At 49.1% G+C, this 21,191-nt stretch overlaps 1 protein-coding gene across 1 annotated transcript in view; it reads left to right on the top strand.

The window, feature by feature from the left end:
* Positions 1–55: 55 nt before the first annotated feature.
* CEP250 (centrosomal protein 250) overlaps positions 56–21,191 on the top strand; it is a 29,991-nt gene continuing 8,855 nt past the window's right edge. Inside the window, 17 exon segments of the mRNA XM_030963585.1 lie at positions 56–60; positions 4,368–4,632; positions 5,223–5,279; positions 5,985–6,067; positions 6,635–6,800; positions 8,166–8,272; positions 9,968–10,195; positions 10,781–10,877; positions 11,358–11,456; positions 13,918–14,108; positions 14,567–14,699; positions 16,836–16,970; positions 17,246–17,389; positions 17,852–18,132; positions 19,553–19,712; positions 20,279–20,591; positions 21,019–21,146. Of these exon segments, the coding sequence (XP_030819445.1) occupies positions 56–60; positions 4,368–4,632; positions 5,223–5,279; positions 5,985–6,067; positions 6,635–6,800; positions 8,166–8,272; positions 9,968–10,195; positions 10,781–10,877; positions 11,358–11,456; positions 13,918–14,108; positions 14,567–14,699; positions 16,836–16,970; positions 17,246–17,389; positions 17,852–18,132; positions 19,553–19,712; positions 20,279–20,591; positions 21,019–21,146 (2,592 nt within the window).

The raw sequence follows: 21,191 nt of genomic DNA on the forward strand, positions 1-21,191 counted from the left end.
ACTTGAAGGAGTCTTGTTTAAATCCAAGGTTTTTTTTTTTTTCCAAGAAGGAAGAATGGCGTAATGCTGCCTCTGTGTTAAAAGGTTTTTTTAAAGTTTTGAGTTTTGAATCCTTTCCAGTGAAAATATTTCACACACAGAGGCCTGCAGGTGCTCAGAAATCTTTTACAAACCTGAACTCTGGAATTGGAAACGGAATTCCAACAAACCTATTTAATTACTCTCTGATGTCATGCTGTCTAAACTAATTTAACTGCGATATATTTCTTAAAAAAAATCTTCTTTACCCTTTTCATTAGCATGAGTCATACTCTGCCTCATGTGAAACAGTTCCACAGGCTCAAAACTCCAGAGGATGCCTTTTCAAGTGGCAGTATGACCTCTGCCTCAGCCCTCGATGAACTTCACGTTTAGACAGGACAAACTGCAAGATCAACAACTGAGAGCTGTCACACAGTCCACTGGACACATACATAAACTAATTTAGAAATAACTCATGTAGCTCTTTTTCCAGAGAACTTCTAACAGTGCCTTCACTCCGTCCCCCTGTGACTGAAGGGCTGTGCTGTAACGCAGGCGCTTAACGAGGGTAACATTTAATTTTACACAAACTCAACAGGGCCGTGCCCGCAGTCCGTGTATTTTGGCTTATTTATTGCTGTGCTTAAAAAACCCCGTGTCAGCGCAGCTGGAGAAGCAGCTCCTGCCGGAGGGGATGCCCCGCGGGGCGCGGTGCAGCGGGGCAGCAGTGCACCCTGCAGGCAGCCATCCTCCTCCTCCTCTTCTTCTGCAGAGCCACTCGGGAGCTGGAGGCAGGCCGAACCCCGTCTTTCCTCTCGAGACTGCTGAACACCAGCCTTTGTTTTAATTTTAGATGCAAAATGCCCAAGAGCTGCTGATCCCGGGGCCCCAAGAAGGCTGCAGGTCAAAACCAGCGTTCCTCACTCTCCGGGCTGTCCTGCAGCTTTCAGCCGAGTGTCTTTGATAACCTGCACAAATGAACTGTTGTTCTAAAGGAGCCTTCAGGAAAGGAGGCACTGGGCTGGACTCAGCAGGGATTACTGGGACCCATCTCTCATCTTGCACTGATGCTAAGCCCAGTCCTTCTGCAATTGCTTTTCTTTTTGAGTTAAGATGAAAGGAAAAAGGTACATCACCTTTTAGCTTGTTCTGTGTGTGCTGTAGCATTCCCCACCCACCCTGACCAGTATCAGAAGCAGTGAACTGCTTTCATAAATAACAACCCGCATGACATGAGGAGTTCTGAATGCTTCATTTGTTTTGATGGAGGAACTGAAGGGTAGAAGAGTTCAGTGATTTTACAGATGTCACAAATAAGGTAGATTCAAATCATGATCCTCCTGATTTTGATCTAATGGCCCTTCCTCTGATGTCAGTTGTGCTTTTCATATTTCCCTACAAGATAAAGCAGCTTCTCCTAGGAGTTACCTCTGGTGAAACCATTCCCCATTCACTCCACACCATCCCAAGGCCCTCCCAGCCACTTTATCCTTCCCGTACTGCCCACCTTTCTGCTGGGTGGTGTGCTGTGTCTGGTTCTGCCCCGTGGGGGTATTGATCAGCTTGCCAGTAAGCCACAAAAGTGGCTAAATGTTGAATTCCCACTTTTAATCTATCCAGCTTCCAGTTTTCACATTGCTTGTAAAAATTTAATATCTTTAAAAGGTTGTTTGCTCTATCAAACTTGGCAGAGATTTGGAAACAGATTTACAAATTATTTAAGAGATGGGACATGAAAGAGCAGGAGGTTGGACAATGTGATTACATGGGCCTTGTCTTAGTTAATCAAATTAAAGCATGATCATTGATATGTTCAAAGAACATTTACATGTCTGAGATTAAAAAATCCTAGTGGGCTGGACAGAGCTAGACAGAAGGAAAAAGGAAAAGCAAGCAAAACAAGGTGTGCAAACTAATCTCTCTCTTTGAAAGAGGCTCTCTTGAAGCAAACACCATCCCAGTGCTTGGAACCACGGGAGCACAGATGCTGTGGAGTGCACTGAGCCCCACAGACCCCAGAGTGGAATGCTGACCCTGAACAAGACCCACAGACTGGGGGGTTCCTATGATCCCTACACCAAAGTGGAGTCATTCCAGCTGGCTAAACTCAAACTCCACTGCAGGAGTTCAGTATGTAGCTGGAAACCCTCCTGCTGGCAAGGCTCTGGATACAGGGCACAATAGCAGTGGTGTTCCAAGCCTCTCACTGCTCACCACCAGCCACATTTCTGTGCACCCTCGAGTGGCCGGGTTCAGGTAGCCCACCTGTCCTTCTGAGCCTGTTCTGTGACAGCAGCTCCTCCCTCACACGGTCTGGGTGGGGATTTGAAAAGGGAGGGGCACCGGTGTCCCTGCTCCCTGAAGCGCCCTGCCTCCTGTTCTCCAGATGCTGACATTATGCCTACATGAGCTGTGGTGCCTTCTCAGACAATCTCAGCCCTTCTGGATGTCCAGCATGGTCTAGAGGAAGGGATCACTCTGGGGAGCCAGAGGAAGACTTCACGGTGTTGAAAACACTGCCATTCCCTGAGGATGAGCAGCTCCATTGGATATGTGATGCCAAGAGTTAGAATTTGCTCTCTGCTGCAAACTTGCAGTTGAAGCTGCACATGAAGTCTTTAGAGTGATCTATCAGGAAATTCATTGCCCTTTCCCTGGTGCACTAATTTCCAGAAAGGACTTACAAGATTGAGTTAACTCCATATATTAGGCCATTTGCTGTCACATCGTTTTGCTTATTGAAACGAATTATCATTCTGTTTCTGTGAGGATTTAGACCTCTGCACCATAGCTCTTGAGCAACTGCTTTTTAAAAGTGTGAAGTTATAATTTAGGAAGGAACTTAACAGCTCTGTACTTTTCAGAAGGAGAGAATTGCACAAAACCTACAGATGTTATAATTAAAACTTGCTTGTCTTGGAGCAGAGCAAAACAAATGTAATGATATTTCCACTTCCATGTGAAGGTGGCATAATTTAAAACAATGTTGTGCTGTTAAATAAAAAGTTGGAAATCCAAAGAAATAATTGTGTCATTGGTTATCAATAAACTTGGCTACATCTGCACACAGTAGTGAACTACAAAGCACAGAATCATAGAAACATGGAATATCCTGAGTGGGAGTGTTATTCTTCTTTCTTGATTCCACAGATGTACCTAATTCCCCCAACTCTAAATTAAGTGGAAATTTTTTTTTCTTATTTTTGGTACCTCTGCCTGTTACCAGTTAGAGAAATTCAGGGTTTGTTTCAAGCTTCTTCAAGCCTATTCACTAACAGACTCCCTGCATTTGGTATACAATATTAATTAGCCTGACTTGCCTTTGATAGGTATTGTTCATCTTTGCAATAGAAGCATGTTTAAATGATTCAAGACTTGAGAGAGAGATCCCAAAATCCCAAATTACTTCACTGACCAAAGAGATTTTGGTGGCAATTCATTTATTCCACCTCTTAAAAAAAAACCCAAAAAAACCCCAACAGAATGTCAGTGATGAAGCATTCACTGTCACGGGAAAAAGCAGGGACTGAAAACAAGCCAGTGTCATTCAGCAGCCAAATACCAAATGAAACATATTTTCAGCAATGGGGTTAACTCAATGTGAAAAATGCATGTATTTTATGATTGGCTTTTTGCAAATATTAAAATGAATATTATATGTCTTGTGTTAGAAAGTAATGCTGTGTTAATTCTCTTAAGTAGTGTGTTAAATATAGTTTTAGGTTTTTAAAAAAATGTTAAAATAGAAACTATGCTATGTAGGATACTTTTTTAAAAGAAAGGACTCGCAGCGAGATAGCAGCCACAGGACACCTAAATCTTTCAGAGAAAAAGAATTTATTGCCCTCTTATCAGAAGAATCGAACTTCTTCCCACCTCGAAGGCGCTGTTAGGATTCAGAGGAAGAAGCTGACACTGACCTGTGTCAGAGACAGAATCCTGTGTTTGAATGGAATTTATGCATCATGTATGAGATGTATGAATATGCAACAGGCTGTTGCTTTTAAGGGTTAATCCTCTGTTAAGGTGGGTCCTTTTTGGGGTTCGTGCTGCTCAGAAAAAGGTACCCGGACGTCCGTAACTTTGTTTCTATTGTCTCATATTGTCCTAATTCAAATTGTCCAAATTATTATTACTCTAATTCTATTACTATTTTTATAACCATTTTATTACTATTAAACTTTTAAGATTTTAAAAACAAGTGATTAGCGTTTCTCACACCTAACTAACTCCCAGAACAATTCCCGATGAAATGCAGAGGGTTCACTATCACTGTGTTTTCTGATTACATTCCCTGCCGGAGCGGAAGCGCCCACAGCGGCCCGCGCTGGGCCCGCCACGGACAGGCCGCGCCGCCCCTCACGGAGCCTGCGCTGCCTCCGGCCGGCCCGGGGAGCCGCTCCGCCCGCGGCCGCTGGGGCGGGACCCTCGGGGCGGGCCGGGCTGGGCCCCGGGCTGGGCGGCGACCCGGGCTGGGCTGGGCTGGGCCGGCCATGGCGGGTAGCGCGGGCCGTGGGGGAGCTCAGCCCGGGCTCGCTGCGGCGGCGGCTGCGGAGCGCGGAGGAGGCGCAGCAGCGGCAGGCGGGGCTGGTGCGGCAGCTGCAGGACGAGGTGAGGAGCGGGCGGTGCCCGGCGGCGGGAGGGGGAGCGGGGCCGCCCCCGCTGCCCGGTGGGGACTCGGCGGGGAGCCCGCGGGGCCTCCCCGGGCGGGCGGCGCCGAGCTCGGAGCTCGGGGCGGGGAGGCCCCGGGAGCGCCCGTCCCGCCGCGGTCTCGCTGCCGAGCCCCTCCTGATCTCGGTGCTTGCAGCATCGCCGCTCTTCGGCCCCGTTAGCGGGGTTGTCCAGGGCAGGACTCGGGGGGGTTTGCTTGCAGAGCAAGTTTGAAAACTCATTGCGGTCGCTTCAAGGACCCCCTTGAACAGCCAAATATTGGCTCAGGGTACGCGGGGGCCGTAGGTCAGGTAGAGCTGCCCGCAGCTGTCCCATCGTTCCGCTTGCTGCCGCTGTCTCAGGTGAGCAGACACTGCTACGCCTGAAAGAAACCCCGCCCCAATCTCTGTCGTATTACAGTGAAACTTGCTATATTGCAGTGACTTCTTGTGGAGCGTATCAGAATCACTCTTGGACAGAGGCAGAGAAAAGTTAATGTGGGGTGAGTGGAGTCTATAACAAGCTGCTTCTCTCATCTTCATTCCATTCAGGTACTGCAGTACCAGACCTGGTGTCGAGAGTTGGAGCAGCAAGTGAAAGCTGGAGGGGTGAGTGTGCTGCAGGTTGTGAACTAAAAAGGGTGTATCTAATGTTCCCAAATGTAGACCAATAAAAACCCTCTACAATCCAATTACAAGAAAGCAGATGTTTACTGTCTGAGGGTTTAGAGAAAGACTGTGAATTTTCCCATCAGTGTTCTGTCCGTTGGCTGTTCTTAGAGCAGTCAGTAGTCCCAGAAATGCATGTCCAGAAAACCCAGTTAAGGATTTTAATTTTGTGAAAGTGTGCTTCATTCGAATGACATTTCTCCTGGATCTCAGGAGAGGACTATTCTGCATGTTACATGATACATGATACAGCTGTCCTGGAGAAAGAACCAGTTGAAACAGCTTTTTGGAAGTCAGGAAGGCTGGTGGTCAACATACAGAACTGGATTTGTGCATTTCTTTCTGCTTCATAGCTAAAGTAAACCTAGAAGCCAAAGGGTGGAAGAATAGGAGAGCATTCCCAGGCTTCAAGTCCAAATCAGCGCTTGAGGTCATGAAGTGAGGACACATAGCAGTGGGAGAGTAAGGAGAGCTACTCACACTAACACCCTTCCCTTCCCTTCCTCCCTGTAGTCACAGCACTGTTACACCTGGAAGAAGCCATGACCTCCTGAGATACCCAGCAAATGGATGGGAAAATGATGGATGCTTACAGTGGTGAAGGAAACACTATCATTTGACTAAACATTTCCTTTCTTCTTAAAGGGATCCCTTCCAGGCAGGTGGGAAGCCACAGCAGACCACAGCCTGGAGAAAGCCCTGCTTCAGGTGGAAGAGGAGCAGCAAAGGTACAAGGAAGAAGCATTTCTTCATACTTGGTATCCTGGATGCTCATGGAAGTGAGGGAAAACCTGTCGGTGCTACCTGGTCTCCCCAAGGGAAGCGGTTGGGCAAGCTGCTTTGACAGGAGAAAGGTCCACAATCTGCTTTCTGTGGTGCAGTAATAGTGCTGTGTGCTGAGTGGCTCTGCTTTGAGTGGGGAATTGGGGTGTGTATTCTGCTGAAAGGTCCCTTTCCAGCCAAAATTATTCTGTGGTTCAGCAGGTGAACAGCTCTGGACAGTGCTATAGAAAAGTGATACATCCAGTGACCATCAGCATGAAGAGGGGGCAAATTGTTACTTGTGGGCATCGTCAGGGTTGAAGAGGAAACCAAAATCATGGATGGAAATTGAAGGTTCAAGGCACAGAGAAACAAAGGAGGTTTTCATCACAGAGAGATCTTAGTTAACCCTGTAAAGTGATTTTACTGCTTCTTAGACAACAAAGTCAGTGTTAAGGGAGCTGGAAAATCACGGGGATGCTGGAGAGCTGTTGTTCAGTGACCTCATTGTTGACTCTCTCTCTCTTTCCAAGGTGTGAGAATCTGGCAGAAGTGAACACTCTCCTGCGGGAGCACCTCAATAAAGCCAGCGAGGTTAATTCCGCCCTCAAGGAAGATGTTGGGAAGCTGACGGTGGATTGGATGAGGGCCCGGGAGGAGCTGGAGCTGAAGGAGAGTGAATGGCGCAGTGAACGGGAGGTGAGGATGGGCTGAGGGAGTGCCAGAGGGGAATGGGAATGGGAATACCTTTTGTTCCTTGTCTGGTACCTGTTGCCAATTCTCCGACTTCTGGGACTCTGGCTGGGCCCTCCCAGGGGGCTCCCCTGTTGGGGGAGGCCCTCCTGGGGTGGTTCTGTGTCAGGAAAGAGAGATACACCCGATCTTTTGGGTCTTCAGGTTCTTGTTTATTGTTATCTTATCTAGAGTTTTGCATGCCGTCCACACCAGGCTCAGTGCACTGGAAAAGCACCACAAAAATGGCTAACAGTATTTTGTTACAAGGTCTTTTAAAGCTAAACTACCCAATTAAGAACTGACACCTAGATTATTTTCCCTTTTAACCCAATAACTGATCCCAATGCGGATCAGTTATTGGGTTAATAACTGATATTATTAGTTATTAACCCAGTAATGTGGACTTCTCCACCCAAGTACAAAATGCCACCCAAACCCATGAAGAAGGAGGAAGAAGAAGCATGAAGAAGCCCAGGATGACACCCTGTGCCCTCCATCTTGCTTCCATCCACTACATACTAAAAATCCTAAAATTTCCCACCTATGTGATACACCTACACTACTCTCTACAATCTACTTCACACCCTAGTGGATTCCAGTCTGTTCTGGAGTTTAGGAAACTTTCTCCATGAATGAGGGTCAAAGTCAGTGTTCTCCTGGGGGTCAGGGCACCCCAGAGCAGACAGGGAAATATTCCTGGTGCCCTGGGTTTCCACAGTTCCTGGCATGGAGAACTTGCTATGTGGAGGCTGTGGCTCTGCTGAGGATGTACTGGTGCTGGACAGGGATGTGGGAGGGAGGAGTGTCAGCAGAGGGTGCTGGGGGGAATGCCCACTTTCTGTGGCTGCACTGCTTGGTCGAGAAGATAGAGCTGGGCACTGTAGGGCAGTCACAGGAACACCTGTCTCTTTAATAGTTCCTTAATCCTTGTTTTGAGCAATTGAGACCAGAGAGGTCTGTGTGTGTTCAGAGTCAAAGTGGCCAGCATAGGAGCAAGACAGGCCTCTTGTACTGACTGCCTGTTGTAAGCCAACCTGGCACTGGCCTTGAAGGAGTTTGTGTTTGTGTTCCTCTGCTGGGACCTTGAGGTGGTGAATCACCATCAGCTTGCTGCTGCTACCCACTGCCGTGGGAGAACTGTGGGTGCTCCCTTCTGGGCAGGTGGTTCCCTTCTGTGGACCTCTGTGGTGCCTCTTCAGTCCCTGATGCCCCTGGTGCAGTAGTTACTAAAAGGCACCTGGTGATGGTGATTTACTCTCTCCTGTCTGAGAGATGTTACACTGACAGTGAAGGCTGAATTGGCATTTCTTTTTGTCTTTGCACGTTTAGCATTATGACAGCTACGTAAGGGGGGAGCACGCCCGCCTGCTGGGGCTGTGGCGGCAGGTGGTGACCTTGCGCCGCCTCTTCCTGGAGATGAAAACTGCCACCGACCGGTGAGTGGGGGCTGGGGCGACATCTCCTGCAGCAAACGAGTGCCTTGCTTGCTTTCGGGTCCTGCCTTTTGAACCTCCATGTTGCATTAGTTACAGCAGAGGTAGGATTGCTCCTTTGGCAGTCAGAAGCAATGCCATTCAGCTTTGGGCTGGTCTCAGAGGAATTGTTGGCTGCTGGTCTTCTGTCAGACATATTTTATGAAAAATCCTTTTGTTAGGATCTTTGAGAAGCTGAGAGGCCTCAGAAACGAAAAGTGAACAATAATTATCTACTGCTGTGGAATGCAACGGGTGCATCTTTGACTGGTCACATGTGGTTGTTTTTAATTAATTGCCAATCACAGTCCAGCTGTCTCGGACTCTCTGGTCAGTCACAAGATTTTATTATCATTCCTTCCTTTCTGTTCCTTGCTAGCCTTCTGATGAAATCCTTTCTTCTGTTCTTTTAGTATAGTTGTAATATATAATTTTCTTTTAATATAATATATACCATAAAATAATAAATCAGCCTTCTGATACATGGAGTCAAGATTCTCATCTCTTCTCTCATCCTGGGACCACCACCTGTGAACACCACCACATTCTTCAGATAAAGCTGGAGGGCTTGGGCCATAAGGACAGCAGAGGCTGTGAGCAGGCAATGACTGTGGTGATGTGTGGGTATGTGAACACAGGCATGGACACCTGGGAAGAGACTCACTGAAGCTGTGCATGCAGCATATAGAGTGGTCCCTTTTATGAAATTATAAAAACCAGCCTTTAAAAAATCTTACCAGATTTCTTTTCCCACTGCTTCTAAGAGAAAGATGATTAATGCAAATTTTTTCCTTTTCATTTCCAGGATACATTTATTCTGGTCAGTTTGTATCCACTTACTCGTCTTCCAGCATTATTGAGAGAAAGAATAGCTTCTCTGCCCTGTTACTGCATTTGTTCAATTTGTTTTGTTTCGTTTGATACTTCTTTTTATGATTGTTTTCTTGTTCTTGGGCTCTCTGAAGTTCTTTTCTCCCAAGAAAAATAGTGTAGCCATAATAGTACCTTCTGGTGTCAACATGCACTTTCAAACTCTGGGTTACTGTAAGCCATTTGTCTTAATTGATTATAAGTCTTCCCTATTGTGTAGAGTCTGCCTGACCTGCTATTTAGTCCTTGTGTTGTTTGTGCTTTTATGTTACAGCATTTCAGGCTGATTCTTACACCACCTTTCTGAAATGTTTTATTATATAGGTATAGTCTTGAGCTTCTTAGCAGTCCAAGTGGGGATAACAGAGCACTCAAGAGCAGAGTATGTAAAAACTGGGTATCTTGGTAAAATTCCTAATATCTACTGATAATACAGTAATTATCTAATGATAATTACAGTATGTTAACAAGAGTAATTAGAGGTCCTGTGCCATATCTTACTTCTTGCACAGGTCCTTCTGGCCTGTGCTACTTATGGCACAGGTCCTTCTGGCCTGTGCCATATCTTACTTCTTATATCTGAGAAGAAAACAGACTCCACACTTGGCTACCTGGTAAAGTCATTGTTCAGCTGTAAAGATGTGTCCTGGTCCCCAAGTGTCAGATGAATGACTTGTCCCCCAGACCTTGCCTGCCAGCTCTTCCTGATGCATGATTGCATGCTTTAGAAGTGAATCAGCTGATAAAGATGGTGGAGTGAACATTGGCTCTTTCTTGCTTCCTCTTCAGAGATTTGTCAGAGCTGAAGGCGGAACAGATGAGGCTTTCTGGATCTATTCTTGTGAACTGCTCTCGCCTGAACTCCTGTGTGCAGCTCAGGGAGTCCATCCCTCTGGGTAAACCTGTCCTGAAGGATCAGGCAGAGCAGCAAGTGGAACCAAAAATAAACCAGACAGCTCAGGAAGTGATAGCCCTACAAGTCAGGTGTGACATGGAGAAGAAAGAGCTTCAGGACAGGTAAAGGTGTTTTAACTTTGCTATTACCAGCATTATCTTTTGTGGCAGCTTACTGGGTTCACAGATGGGCTGTGCTCACATTTAGAACAGCCCTGCACAGCCCTGTGTCTGTCCCCAGTCAAACTCTTGCCTTCAACAGAAAGGATGGAGAAAAGTATTTGCCTGACAGAAATTCTTCCAAGTAAGACAAGACTGAAAAAAAGAGATAGCCTCTGATAGTGCTTTTGCTGCTAAGTGATTCTTGGTGAAAACCTGATTTCAGCATAAAGAGAGTTGTGTTTCTTGTACAGACTTTTTACTTCTCAGGACTATTCTGAAGGAATTGAGAAGAATTTGCCCGGGGCCACCATAAGCCCTGCAGCACCTCTGTGCTGACAGTTCCTTGCAAGACTGAGTGCAGAGGCCTTTGGGGAAAGAAGCGCCATTGTGCAACATCAAGCCTATTAACCTGTAGAGATGAATGCTGCCTTTCTGTGTTTCCTGGGTTGAACTTTGCTATGCTATGCTTTGGGGAGCTGCTTGGCTCTTTTAACAGGTGCTGGTGTGCAAAGCTTTTGGAATGGCACGTAGACCTTCTCTTCTCAGGGTGATGGAGCTCTCAGCCTTGCTTGTACAGTCTCAGAAGCAGAACGAGGAGAAGGAGAAGACCATGAAAACACTTAACGACACAGTGGAGATTCTAGTATGTTTTACCTTTACCTGGGAGATAGCCCAGTGTTTGCTCTCCAGCCTGAACACAGAGGTGTGGCTTCCTCAGGAGAAACAGTGGTAAAGATGCTCAGTGTATGGGAACATCAGGCACCTTGTCAAAATATTCCTTGTGTGTTCAGCAGATGTGGAGTCAGTCCAGGTGCAGGCAGTGCCAGAGGAACTGCAGACAGTTCAGGTGTCTTCCTCTGAGGGGTTGCACCAGTGCTCTTCTGCCTATGACTTTAGGTCTCTGGGGATCAGAGTTCCTTGGAACTGACCATTTAATAGCAGTCTATAAATCTAGCTTTTGGTCTTCCTTGTAGTTTTAGTAGAGAAGAAATGGAATAGATATGCACAGGAATATACTGGAATCACTAGAGCTGAGACTTAGCAGTGTGACTCTACTGAGGATGGGAATGCTGCAGATGGGAGCAGCTCTTCCATGCTCACCCTTTCTTTATTCTGTTCTCAGGAATCAAGTTGGGTAGAGAAAGAATTTGCAGCTTCATTGACTAACAGTGCCAAAGAAGAGAATCTTTTCCTTCAAAAGCTCATTAAAAATATCACTGAGGTGAGTACAGACCTCGTACAGAGACCACATCCCTGTAAATTTGATTTTGAAGTATTTGAGAAAGGCAACAGACTGGCCTGAGGATTAGAGATACATATTGTGTATTATCTGTGTTAACTGCTATTGCCTGTTTAATTTTTAGACCACTTTTCTGACACAGAACCTGTTCTAGCTTGTGAGTTGCTGTGCTGTGGCAATTCAGGGAGCCATTAGAAGTTTCAGTACCTTTGCCTTCACCACCCCACTAAGGTCTCTCTTAGACTGTGTTTTTGGAGTGTGCTACTTGACATTTGTGTTCCTGTGTTTCTTGGGCAATTCCCTCACCCTCTTTGAGCAATGAGTCTGTTGTTCTTCCCATCTTTATGAAAGGTCACTGACTCAGTCAATGCACTTGCCTGCTCTGCTCCTTCCCTCAGTGTTCACTGACCATTATAATCTCCCCAGAATCACAACTTTCAGGAGTAACCTTAACTTAGGCCTAAAGTTCTCGTAATAGAGAAGGGTTTAGTTGTCAGTTGTTTTACACAGCTGCAAGAAAGTGAGTGTTCAGGCAGCCTCCAGCCACTTCACACTTGTGAAGAGTAGCTGTATTCAGAAATTCCAGGAGTACGTGTAGCCACAGAGACAAACCTTTGTGGACTGAAGAAATGAGAAAATTGAGTTTCTAATGTAGGTAAAGCCTCAGTGTGGCTCTCGAGCATTGTCCCGTCTGGGTTTTTCATGCTCTACTGTGACTCCCAAGGCTGTCTGGGAGATGCAGAGCCATGTTGGAACAGAAGACTCCTTCTTCTTGCCGTGCTGCTTCCCTGAATTCTATTATTTGCGTGCCCCTGCCCAGCCACTGCTTCTCACTGAAGGAAGGCAAAATCCTGCCTTCCTTTCCCTTTGCCTCTGGAGGATTTCCTTGGGAGGGAAAGAGCAAGGTCTTCCTTAGCCCACTGCCCCCAGCTCCATCCTGGAGTGCTGAAAATGCCATTGCTGACTCTTCAGGCCTCTTGCTTCTTCTGACTGAGCCTTGTCTCTGCAGTGACTGTGCAAAGTTTGAGAAGTCCAAGGAAATGCTGCTGCAATGCACTGGAATCCTGGAGCCAGGAGCCTTTTGTCTGCATCAGAAGAACACCAAGCAGTGGAAGGAAGGTTCAGCCCAGGCAGAAAAGGCAGAGCAGCAGGAGATGATGAAGGTTGGTTTTGGAAATGAGACTGGTTTTCCCTTGAAAACTCGTCTTGCCCCTTCTTGTACAGTGGAGGAGTTGGCTGCACTCGAGGGAGAAGAGCCATCCTTGCAGAGGCAGCTGGAAGTCAAGAGGCAGACATTGGAGGAATTGCAGCTTCAGAGGGATGTGCTGGAGCAAGAGAGGGATGATGTTAGCAGGGCTCTGAACACCTTATTGCTAGGCAGCACCTGTGGGAGTGGGAGTTGTGGCAGCCAGATCAGCCCAGATGCTCTTTCTGGCAGTAGAATACAGGCACACTGCTGTGCACTCCTGGCTCAAGAGGGCACATACATTTCTTAGCCAGGGACATGCATGTTCATGAGCAAAGTGTTGCATGCTTCTGCAAAATGTATTGCTTTGGGCAGCCACAGAGCCTCTAAAACAGGGAATGGAGCTGGGGAAGGGTCTGGCACAGGGTGACGAGACTCACTGAAGGAGCTCAGGGGCACCTTCTTGCTCTCTACAACTCCCTGTGACAGGAAGCTGCAGCCAGGTGAGGGTCAGGCTCTGCTCCCAGGGAACAAGGGACAGGAAAAGAGGAAACAGCCCCAAGCTGTGGCAGGGGAGGTGTGGATTGGATGTTACAGGATAGCTGCAAGAGAAGGCTGTGTTTCAGAGGGTCTCTGTCAGACAGTCTCAGTTCTGGGGAATGTGGTAGGTTTGGCAAATGCACAGCAGAGGTTTTGCTTTGGCCACATCAGCCAGACATCCATCAGTCACTAAATGTCTGCTTAGCACAAGAGCCATTTCCCTGCCAAGCATCCTCTTGTTGCAGAGAGTTGCTTGGAATCAGTGAGGAGGGGACACTTTGATGTGGGTTTTGTTCTTGAAAGGGGAAATCCTGTATATTTTCCCTTGATTCAGCTGATAAATTTGTTTTCCCCAAGCCTTTCTGAAAATGTCCAGCACTGAAAGAGATCCAGACAGCAATTTTGTTAGCCAACTGGCAGCTGTGGAAGATGCAGTGTTTTTGAGAGCCAACACAGAGTTTGGAGGAGGGATGTTTGTTGGGAAGGAGCTGTCTGGTGCCAGACAAGGCAGCAGGGCCTGACACAGCACTTCCAGGGTAACAGTGCCAGAGGCTTTTGGCAGGCCAGGCTATCAGAGCTGCATAGGGCAGACGCTGTGACACTTTGAGCCCAGAGCACAGGTGCTCCTTGTCCTCTGGCTGCCTGTGAGGTGGCACTGGCTGGCTCTGCACAGGGCTCCCCAGGAAGGGCTCCAGCTGTGCCTTGTCCCACTTGCAGGTTTCCCAGGAGCAAGAGTCATCGAGCTGGTGTGTGGAGCAGCTGAGCCAGGAATCCTCTGGCCAAGGGCATGAAGTGGCCCAGGTTTGGCGAGAGGAGGAGCTGCTGGCCCAGAAGGCTGACCTTGAGGGCCGACTGGCAGCCACCGAGTGGCTGCGACAAGACCTTGCCAGGCAGCTGGCAGAGACCAGGTAAAGGCAGGGAGTTGAAACCTTTCAGATGTTTTTACATTCCATGGACAGAATATGGAAGAGTCTCAAAAAGAAAAAAAAAGCCACGATGTGAAGGTTATTTTTCTGGCATGTAAAGCCAGCAAAGCTCTCGTGAGCCTTGGGCTCCTGTTTGTGCCGCCGAGCACACTCCTGTGGGATGTCAAAAGCCATGCACCCAGCCCTGAACTGAGTAGCACTTAAACCATGCAGATGCTGAGTGAAACCTCAAGTTTCTCTTGGGTTTGGTTCCTTGTTCTGGGCATTGAACATCCCCTCATTCCTTTCCGAGTAGCTTGACATGATCCTGATCTTCAGACCAGGAAGCTTCATCTTCAGCATTCCAGGCTCTTACCTTGGCACATTGGGAGTAGCAGGCTGCCATTCAGGGTGAAGCCAGAGGCTCCTGCTGACAATCTTGAGGCCTTTCTGCTTCCAAGCACACTCTTGAGAAGTGTGGGACAGGATGTAGAGCTGGTTAGAGAGCAGCAGGGAAAGCTCTTTGGAATTCTCAGCAGCCTCTGGGCATTCTTGCTGATTGTTGATGGGCACCCAGCTGCCAAACCTGCCAAGGTCCCTTAGGATGGTCCCTCTCACTGTGTAAGGAAGGACAAGTCCCTTGGGCTACTGCCTGCTTGTTCAGCAACACTAAAATAAAGGCAGCAAGTCTACTCCTGGACCTTGCAAGAGTTGAAACTGCAGTCTCTGCATTCAGGTAGTTGTAATTTGGACAAAAGGCTGTTCTGATGTATTTACAAGTGCTGCCATGACCATGAGATTTTACTGTATCTGCAAAGAAGTTCTGAAGCCTTGTTAAATACTGGGTGTCTGGAAGATGATGTACCTTTATGTCCATTATCAAGAGCATTAAAACGTCAGGAGTCAGCCAGGACAAGAGTCTGTTCTGTCCCCCTGCAGAGCAGCTTGGAAGTGCTGATGAGAGAAGGGCTGTGAGCAGGGGCTGGGCTTTTGCTCCTCACTCCAGCCTGTTTGGGCACAGCTACCCAGAGTCATAGGTCAGGAACAGCAAGTGAAGGTTTGGCTGTTGAGGCCAAGTTGGGCTGGGCAGTCTGTGCTATGCCAGGCCATAAGGAAGGCCTGGGCAGTCCCTCAGAGGCCCTGCTCTGCTCTGGAAATGGCCCAGATGTGCCTTGTCTGGACGAGTTTCCAGGTGACCCATTTTCCATCCTCAGGCGTGGGGATCTTGAGCCACGTCGTCCTGGAATAACCGGCTGTGGGTGTCTGGAGCAAGCAACTCATGTCTGTCCATATTTGCAACTTGTAGGTCAGCAAAGGAGAGCCTGCAGTCCAGGCTGTTTGCTGCTCAGCAGCAGATGGCTCAGCTGGAGATGACCAGGAAAAGGGCAGCAATCCTCTGCCAGAGGCCTCCCGCTGCTGGGCCGGGCAGCAGAGCCAGCAGCTGAGACTTGGAGGAGTGTGAAGGCCCTCAGGATGGTGCTGGGACAGTAAATGCAGCCATGGCTTCAGTGAGGGTGTAAGAGGAGTTCCAGAGCAGGTTGGGCAGTGCCCACCCAAAGCGTGGCAGCCCAGGGCAGGATCATCCCCGAGTCCCACCTGCCACAGAGCAGATGCCAGCATGGAGCAGATGCCAGGCTGGAGCAGATGCCAACGTGAAACCACGTGGAAATAGGTGGAGAAGTGGAGCAGATGCCAACGTGGAGCAGATGCCAGCGGTCCTGGTGGCTGCAGGCGTGGGAACTCGGTTCCTTTCTTGCTGTGCTTCCATGGTGGACAGAGGGATTAGCTCTGGGCTGGAAGCAAAACAGGCCCCTTGTCTGGTCCTTCAGTCCTTGCGACTGGGGCATCAGAGAGGAAGGTACTCTCTTCTGAGTCTTACTCAGTGCTTGGAATCTTTCACAAAAGATCACAACTGTGATTTTACCTGCTGAGTCCTTTAATTCCTACAGGACACAGTTTCTGATCAGAAAATCTGTTGTCTTATTGGGGTAACATTACACTGCTGGCTCATCTTGCAAATTTCTCCCCTACAATACAGGAAGGACCTGCAGAGATGCAGGAACCTGGACAATGAAAAGAACAAAAATTTTAATATTCAAAAAGAACAAATTTAAAAGCCAAGAGATAATGATTGTAAGGAAACTGGTGTGATTTTTTGCAAGGCTGGAGCTGTGGGAGATGACAGGATATGGGGCTGTGTGGAGCATGCCCTCCGTGGCTTCTGCATTGAATTAGGGGAGGTGAAAGCTGAACGGGGCTGTCTTTGGCCCCAGGAATGAGCCCTCTCATAGGAAGCCAGGCAGAAACATCAGCTGTCAGCTGAGATTTTTGTGCTGCTCTTGTGCTCTGTTGTTCTAAGATGCACCTCAGGGTATCTTCACTGTTCTCCTTCCGCTCCCCTTTTGGTGTGTACTGCTAGATGTTCATGGCCAAGGTGAGCTTGTAGGACTTTTCTTTTGTGGGCATGGGGAGGATGCAGCAGGAACGCTGACAAGAGAAAAATCTTTTTAAAGGCTTGCCTGAAGTATTTCTGAACAGTAACGCAGAGATGTCTTCTGGGCTGTGTTTTAAGTCACTTCCTGGGAAGCTGTGTCTCCCCCAGGGCAGGCAGTGGCCCAGGGGAGCAGCAGCCAAGTGCTCTGAGAGCACGTGAGCCCATCAGTCTTTGCCCCTTGCCACACGGATGTTGCAGGAGGAGTGTGAAGCCCTCTGCTCTTTCCTCCTGTGCAGGTCCTGCTGGAAGAGCAGAAGGAGAAGAGTGCTTTATCAGAGGCACTGCTCCAAACTCAGGCAGAGCTCAGCCAAGCCCGCCAGCAGGTCCAGCAGCTCAGGCAGGAGGTGGCAGAGCAGCAAGAGAAGGGGCAGGTAAGTGTGAGTAGGCAGGCAACAGAGGGCAGGGCAGTGACCAGGGCACAAAAGGCAGCTCCTGGGACTGAGGAAGCAAGGGCTGCTTCAGGCCCTGGGAGCACAGAGCCTGGTAAGCTCCAGAGCTCAGCCCCAGGAAGGAAGGCTTGCAGTGGAAGCAGAGCTGGGTCGAGAAGCCAAAAGAAGCAGCTGAGGGAATGGGATTTTGTGGTAGCAGTTGCAAAAAGCTGAGGCTGAGGGCAGTCCCAGGAAGTTGCTCTGCATTTTGTTGCCAGACCATCAAGGCAAATCTGCAAGATGAGCTGCAGGAAGCTCACAGTGAAGCCCAGGCAGCGCAGAGGAGGCATGAGGAAGAGCTACAAGGCCTCAAAGAGGAAATGAATCTCCTCCTTGAGCAGAAGGAGGCTCTACAAAAGCAGGTGAGTGAAAGAGCAGTGGCACTGCAGTCATGCAGCGAGGGGTCTGTGGCCTTCTTGCTTTTCCATGGCAGAGCAGCAGCTGCTGGGGTGAGCCCTGGGGCTGTCTCGTGCTCTGGGGGCTCCATGGCAGCTGCTCCAAAGGACACTCAGTGCTCTGCTGAATGTCAGCTGCTGCTCTGGACAGCTGGGCTAGTCCTCTGTGCTGTTGGCCAGCAAGCAGCAGCATGGATTCCTGCTGGCCTCTTCTTGCTAGCCTTGCTTTGGCAGGTGCTTTCTCAGGTGCCCTTGGTGGTGGGCCACTTAGAGACTGAAACAAGTTGTCCATATCCTTTGTGAATCTGGTGCTCTCAGGACAGGGAGAAGTGGGAAGCTGTCCTTTACCTTTGCTCACAGCCTGTGCTGTGGCTGAGTGTGAGAAGCTGTGGCTGTAGCCTCTGACTGCTTTGTTCTGTTTGCCTGGAGGTGGCAGAGTTGACATCTCAGCTGGCAGCCTCCCGAGAGTGCCAGGAAAGGACTGCGCAGAGAGCCCAGCAAGATGGGAGGGAGGCCCAGGAAGAGTCCAGGCAGAAGCTGTTGGAGATTGAGCAGATCCAGAAGATGCTGGAGGAGGCAAAACATCAGAAAAAGGAGCTGCAAGTGCATCTGCAGAACTTGGAGAGGGAATGGATTCAGTGGGAAGAAGTGGCACAGCAAACTTCAGAATTGCAGGCTTCCGTCAATGCCCTAGAGAAGGAAAAAGCCAGGTAAAGGAAAGCCTGTGGGACTCTGCATTGTGGTGAATGGATTCCCTCTTTGCCATCTTTGCACCTGCCAGGGGCTCTGGCAGCATTTCCTAAGTGGCAGATTCTGAACTCTCTGTGCAGACACGTCTCATTTTCTGGATGTTGTCTTTCATTTTCTTTTCTTTTAAGCCTTCAGATAGAGTTTTTCTGAAGACAAAGGCTTTTGGGGCAGCCCTTTCCCTCTAGGGGGTATTGTGTTGTTAGGTGGGTGTGTTGACACTGCCCGAGCTGCACTGTAAGGAGCTGGATACATCCATCAGCTCCACCTTTCCTTCAACATTCTGTCAGCCTGGTGTCCTGGGCCACAGATCCCTGAGGGCTGGTCTTGTCCAGTACAGACCAATGCAAATAACGGCACTCAGGAACTCTGCCTTCTCTGCATCCTCTGTTACCAGGGTCTCCCCTCCATTTAGGAACAGACAGAGACGCATCATCCTTGGTTTTCCTTTTGTTGCTGATGTATTTTAAAATGCCCTTCTTGATGTCCTTGCCCAGATTTAATTCCAAGGTGGTCCTTGGCCGTCTTCTTTTTCTCATTTCTACTTATTCCAACACTGTCTCTATATTCATTCCAAGTGGCCTGAGCCTGCTTCCATCTCCTGTGTATGTCCTGCTTGCACTTGAGGAATGACAGAAGTTCTTTGCTTATCCACTCAGGTCTCTTGCCCCCTTTGCCCAGTTTCTTGCTCACTAGGATGCATTGTTGTTGAGCCTGGAGGAAGTGATCCTTGAATATCAGCTTGGACCCCTTTACCCTGCAGGACCTGTTCCCATCTGCTTCTTTCAGGAAGGTCCCTGAAGGGGCTAAAGTTAGCTCTCATGAGGTCTGTGGTTGTAATCTTACTTGCTGCCCTGCTTTTTCTTCACCCCCAGCTGAACTCCACAGTCTCATTCATAGGCAGCGCAGCCAAGGCTGACCTCAGGCTTCACATCTCCAACAAGGCCTTCCCTGATGCTTAGGCTAAGGTTGAGCAGCATGCTGTTCCTTGTGGGATCCTCCACTGCTTGTGGCAGCAAGTTGTCATCAGTGCTTTCCAGAAACATGCTGCACTGTGTGGCTTCTCCAGCTGATGGCAGGGAAGCTAAAATTCCCCACAAGAACCAGGGCTTGTGACTTTGAGATTGCTTTATTTTGCCTGTAGAAAGCCTCATCTACTTCTGTTCAGGTGGCCTCTAGCAAACACCCACAGCAATGTCACCCTTACTTGTCTGTCCTTTTATACTGACCCATAAGCCCTGGACTCGCTCATCATCTACCCCAGACAAAGCTTGACACATTCCAAGTGTTGCTCACATAGTGGTCAACTCCAACACCCCTTCTGAGGCACCCAAGCATATGATATAAATGTCTCTCATGGCCATCTGTTGCCTTGTTCTACAGGCTGACTCTGTCTCTAGAAGAAAAGGATCTGAGCCTCAGAACCCTGGAAGAAAACAACCTGACCCAGATCAATCAGGTGTCTCAGCTTCGTTCTGCCCTTACCCAGGCCGAGGAGCTCCACTCAGAGCACAGAAGAGAAGTGCAGGAGCTGAATGACCAGGTAAGCTGTGCAGTGGCATCCTCTTCTCCAGGGACACACAACAGCACCTTTGGCTTGGAGGCCCCAACCTCTTTCCCCTCCCAGCAGCATCCACAGCTGCCGTGTTCTGCCCGGGGCTGCTGCTGCACCCTGAGGCTGAGGCTGGATCTGGTGGCTGCTGCAGAAGTTGTCCCCCATTCTCTCCCGGGTCCCAGCAGGAAATGTGGGAGGAGAAGCAGCAGCAGACTCCTCTGGAGCTTCTCTGTCCCTCTGTTAGCAGTGTTGTCCCAGACAGAGTTGGTGCCTGTGCCGGGCACTGAGCAATGTGGGGGCACAGAGGTGGCTGTGGCAGGCTGGGCAGGGCACTTCCAGCACAGCCAGTTCAGCCGCTGTTCAGAGCTGCAGCCCAAGGATGCCCATTGCCTCCCTTTCCCTGTTTTCTCTCCATTTGTCTCCATTGCAATCCTTGCTTCTGTGCCTTCTGGTTTTGGCTGTGAAGTCATTTCTCCTTCGTTGCTCTCCCTGCGGCCCACTCTGCTGCCTCAGGAGCAGCCCTGTCCCTGAGGCTGTGTGCATCCCTCTTCCAGATCCGGGCCCTGCAGGACGCAGTGCTGCAGATGGAGGCTTCCCAGGAAACTCGACAGAAGCAGCTGCTGAAGGAGCTGGAGGAGTCTCGAGCAGGAGAACGCTCTTTGAGGGACTCTGTGCACGTGCTGGAGGCTGAGGTGTCTGAGCTGCGTGTGAAGCTCCAGAGCTCTGATGACAGAGCAGAGGCCTTGGCCACAGAGTGTCAACAGGCCAGTGGTGCCCACCAGGAAACTCAATCCCAGCTGGACAAACTGCTCTTAGTTCTCCACCACATGATCAGGGACAGCAGAGACTTGGTCACTTGGAGCTCAGGCAAGTGTGGGAGGCTGGGTGAGCAGGTGGAGTGAGGGGGTGTTCCTGGTCACCCTGGTGTCACACACTCACCCTGTCAGTTTAGGCTGACTCAGGCCTTGGGAAGTCTTGACAGCTTGACTTCCCTGCAGAGACACAAGTCCATGTTTGTACGTAGAGAAATGATCAGAGTCAGAAGGGAGAAGGGACCAAGTCCTGTCAAGCCCATGCAAGGGCCAAGTCCATGTCAATCCCAGGGCCCATGCAGTTGTCTCTGGTGATTAGTGCTGACATTAGTGGTTGTCAGAATAATGTCAGCCTGTGACACACATCCTGCTGCGAGGCGAGCTCTAGGACAATGACAAAGGCACCTCCTCCTAGGTAGAGAGGCCTTGTTTGTTGGAGGCCACTGGATTAAATCTTGAAACAGAATGTCTTCTCTTTTCAGAAGAGGATCATGTCATGGGCCTAACTGCTTCTCAGGCTGAGGATGTCCCCACAGAGCTCACAGTGGACAGAGTGGCAGCAGCTCTGCAAGACCTGCAGCAGCACCTGGACCATTCCCAGAAAGATCTGGTAATGTGTGCCCAGTGCACCCAGAAATCCTGTCTTGCTGTTGGG

Source organism: Camarhynchus parvulus, chromosome 20 (genome assembly GCF_901933205.1).
Source record: "Camarhynchus parvulus chromosome 20, STF_HiC, whole genome shotgun sequence".
Classification (NCBI taxonomy): domain Eukaryota; kingdom Metazoa; phylum Chordata; class Aves; order Passeriformes; family Thraupidae; genus Camarhynchus; species Camarhynchus parvulus.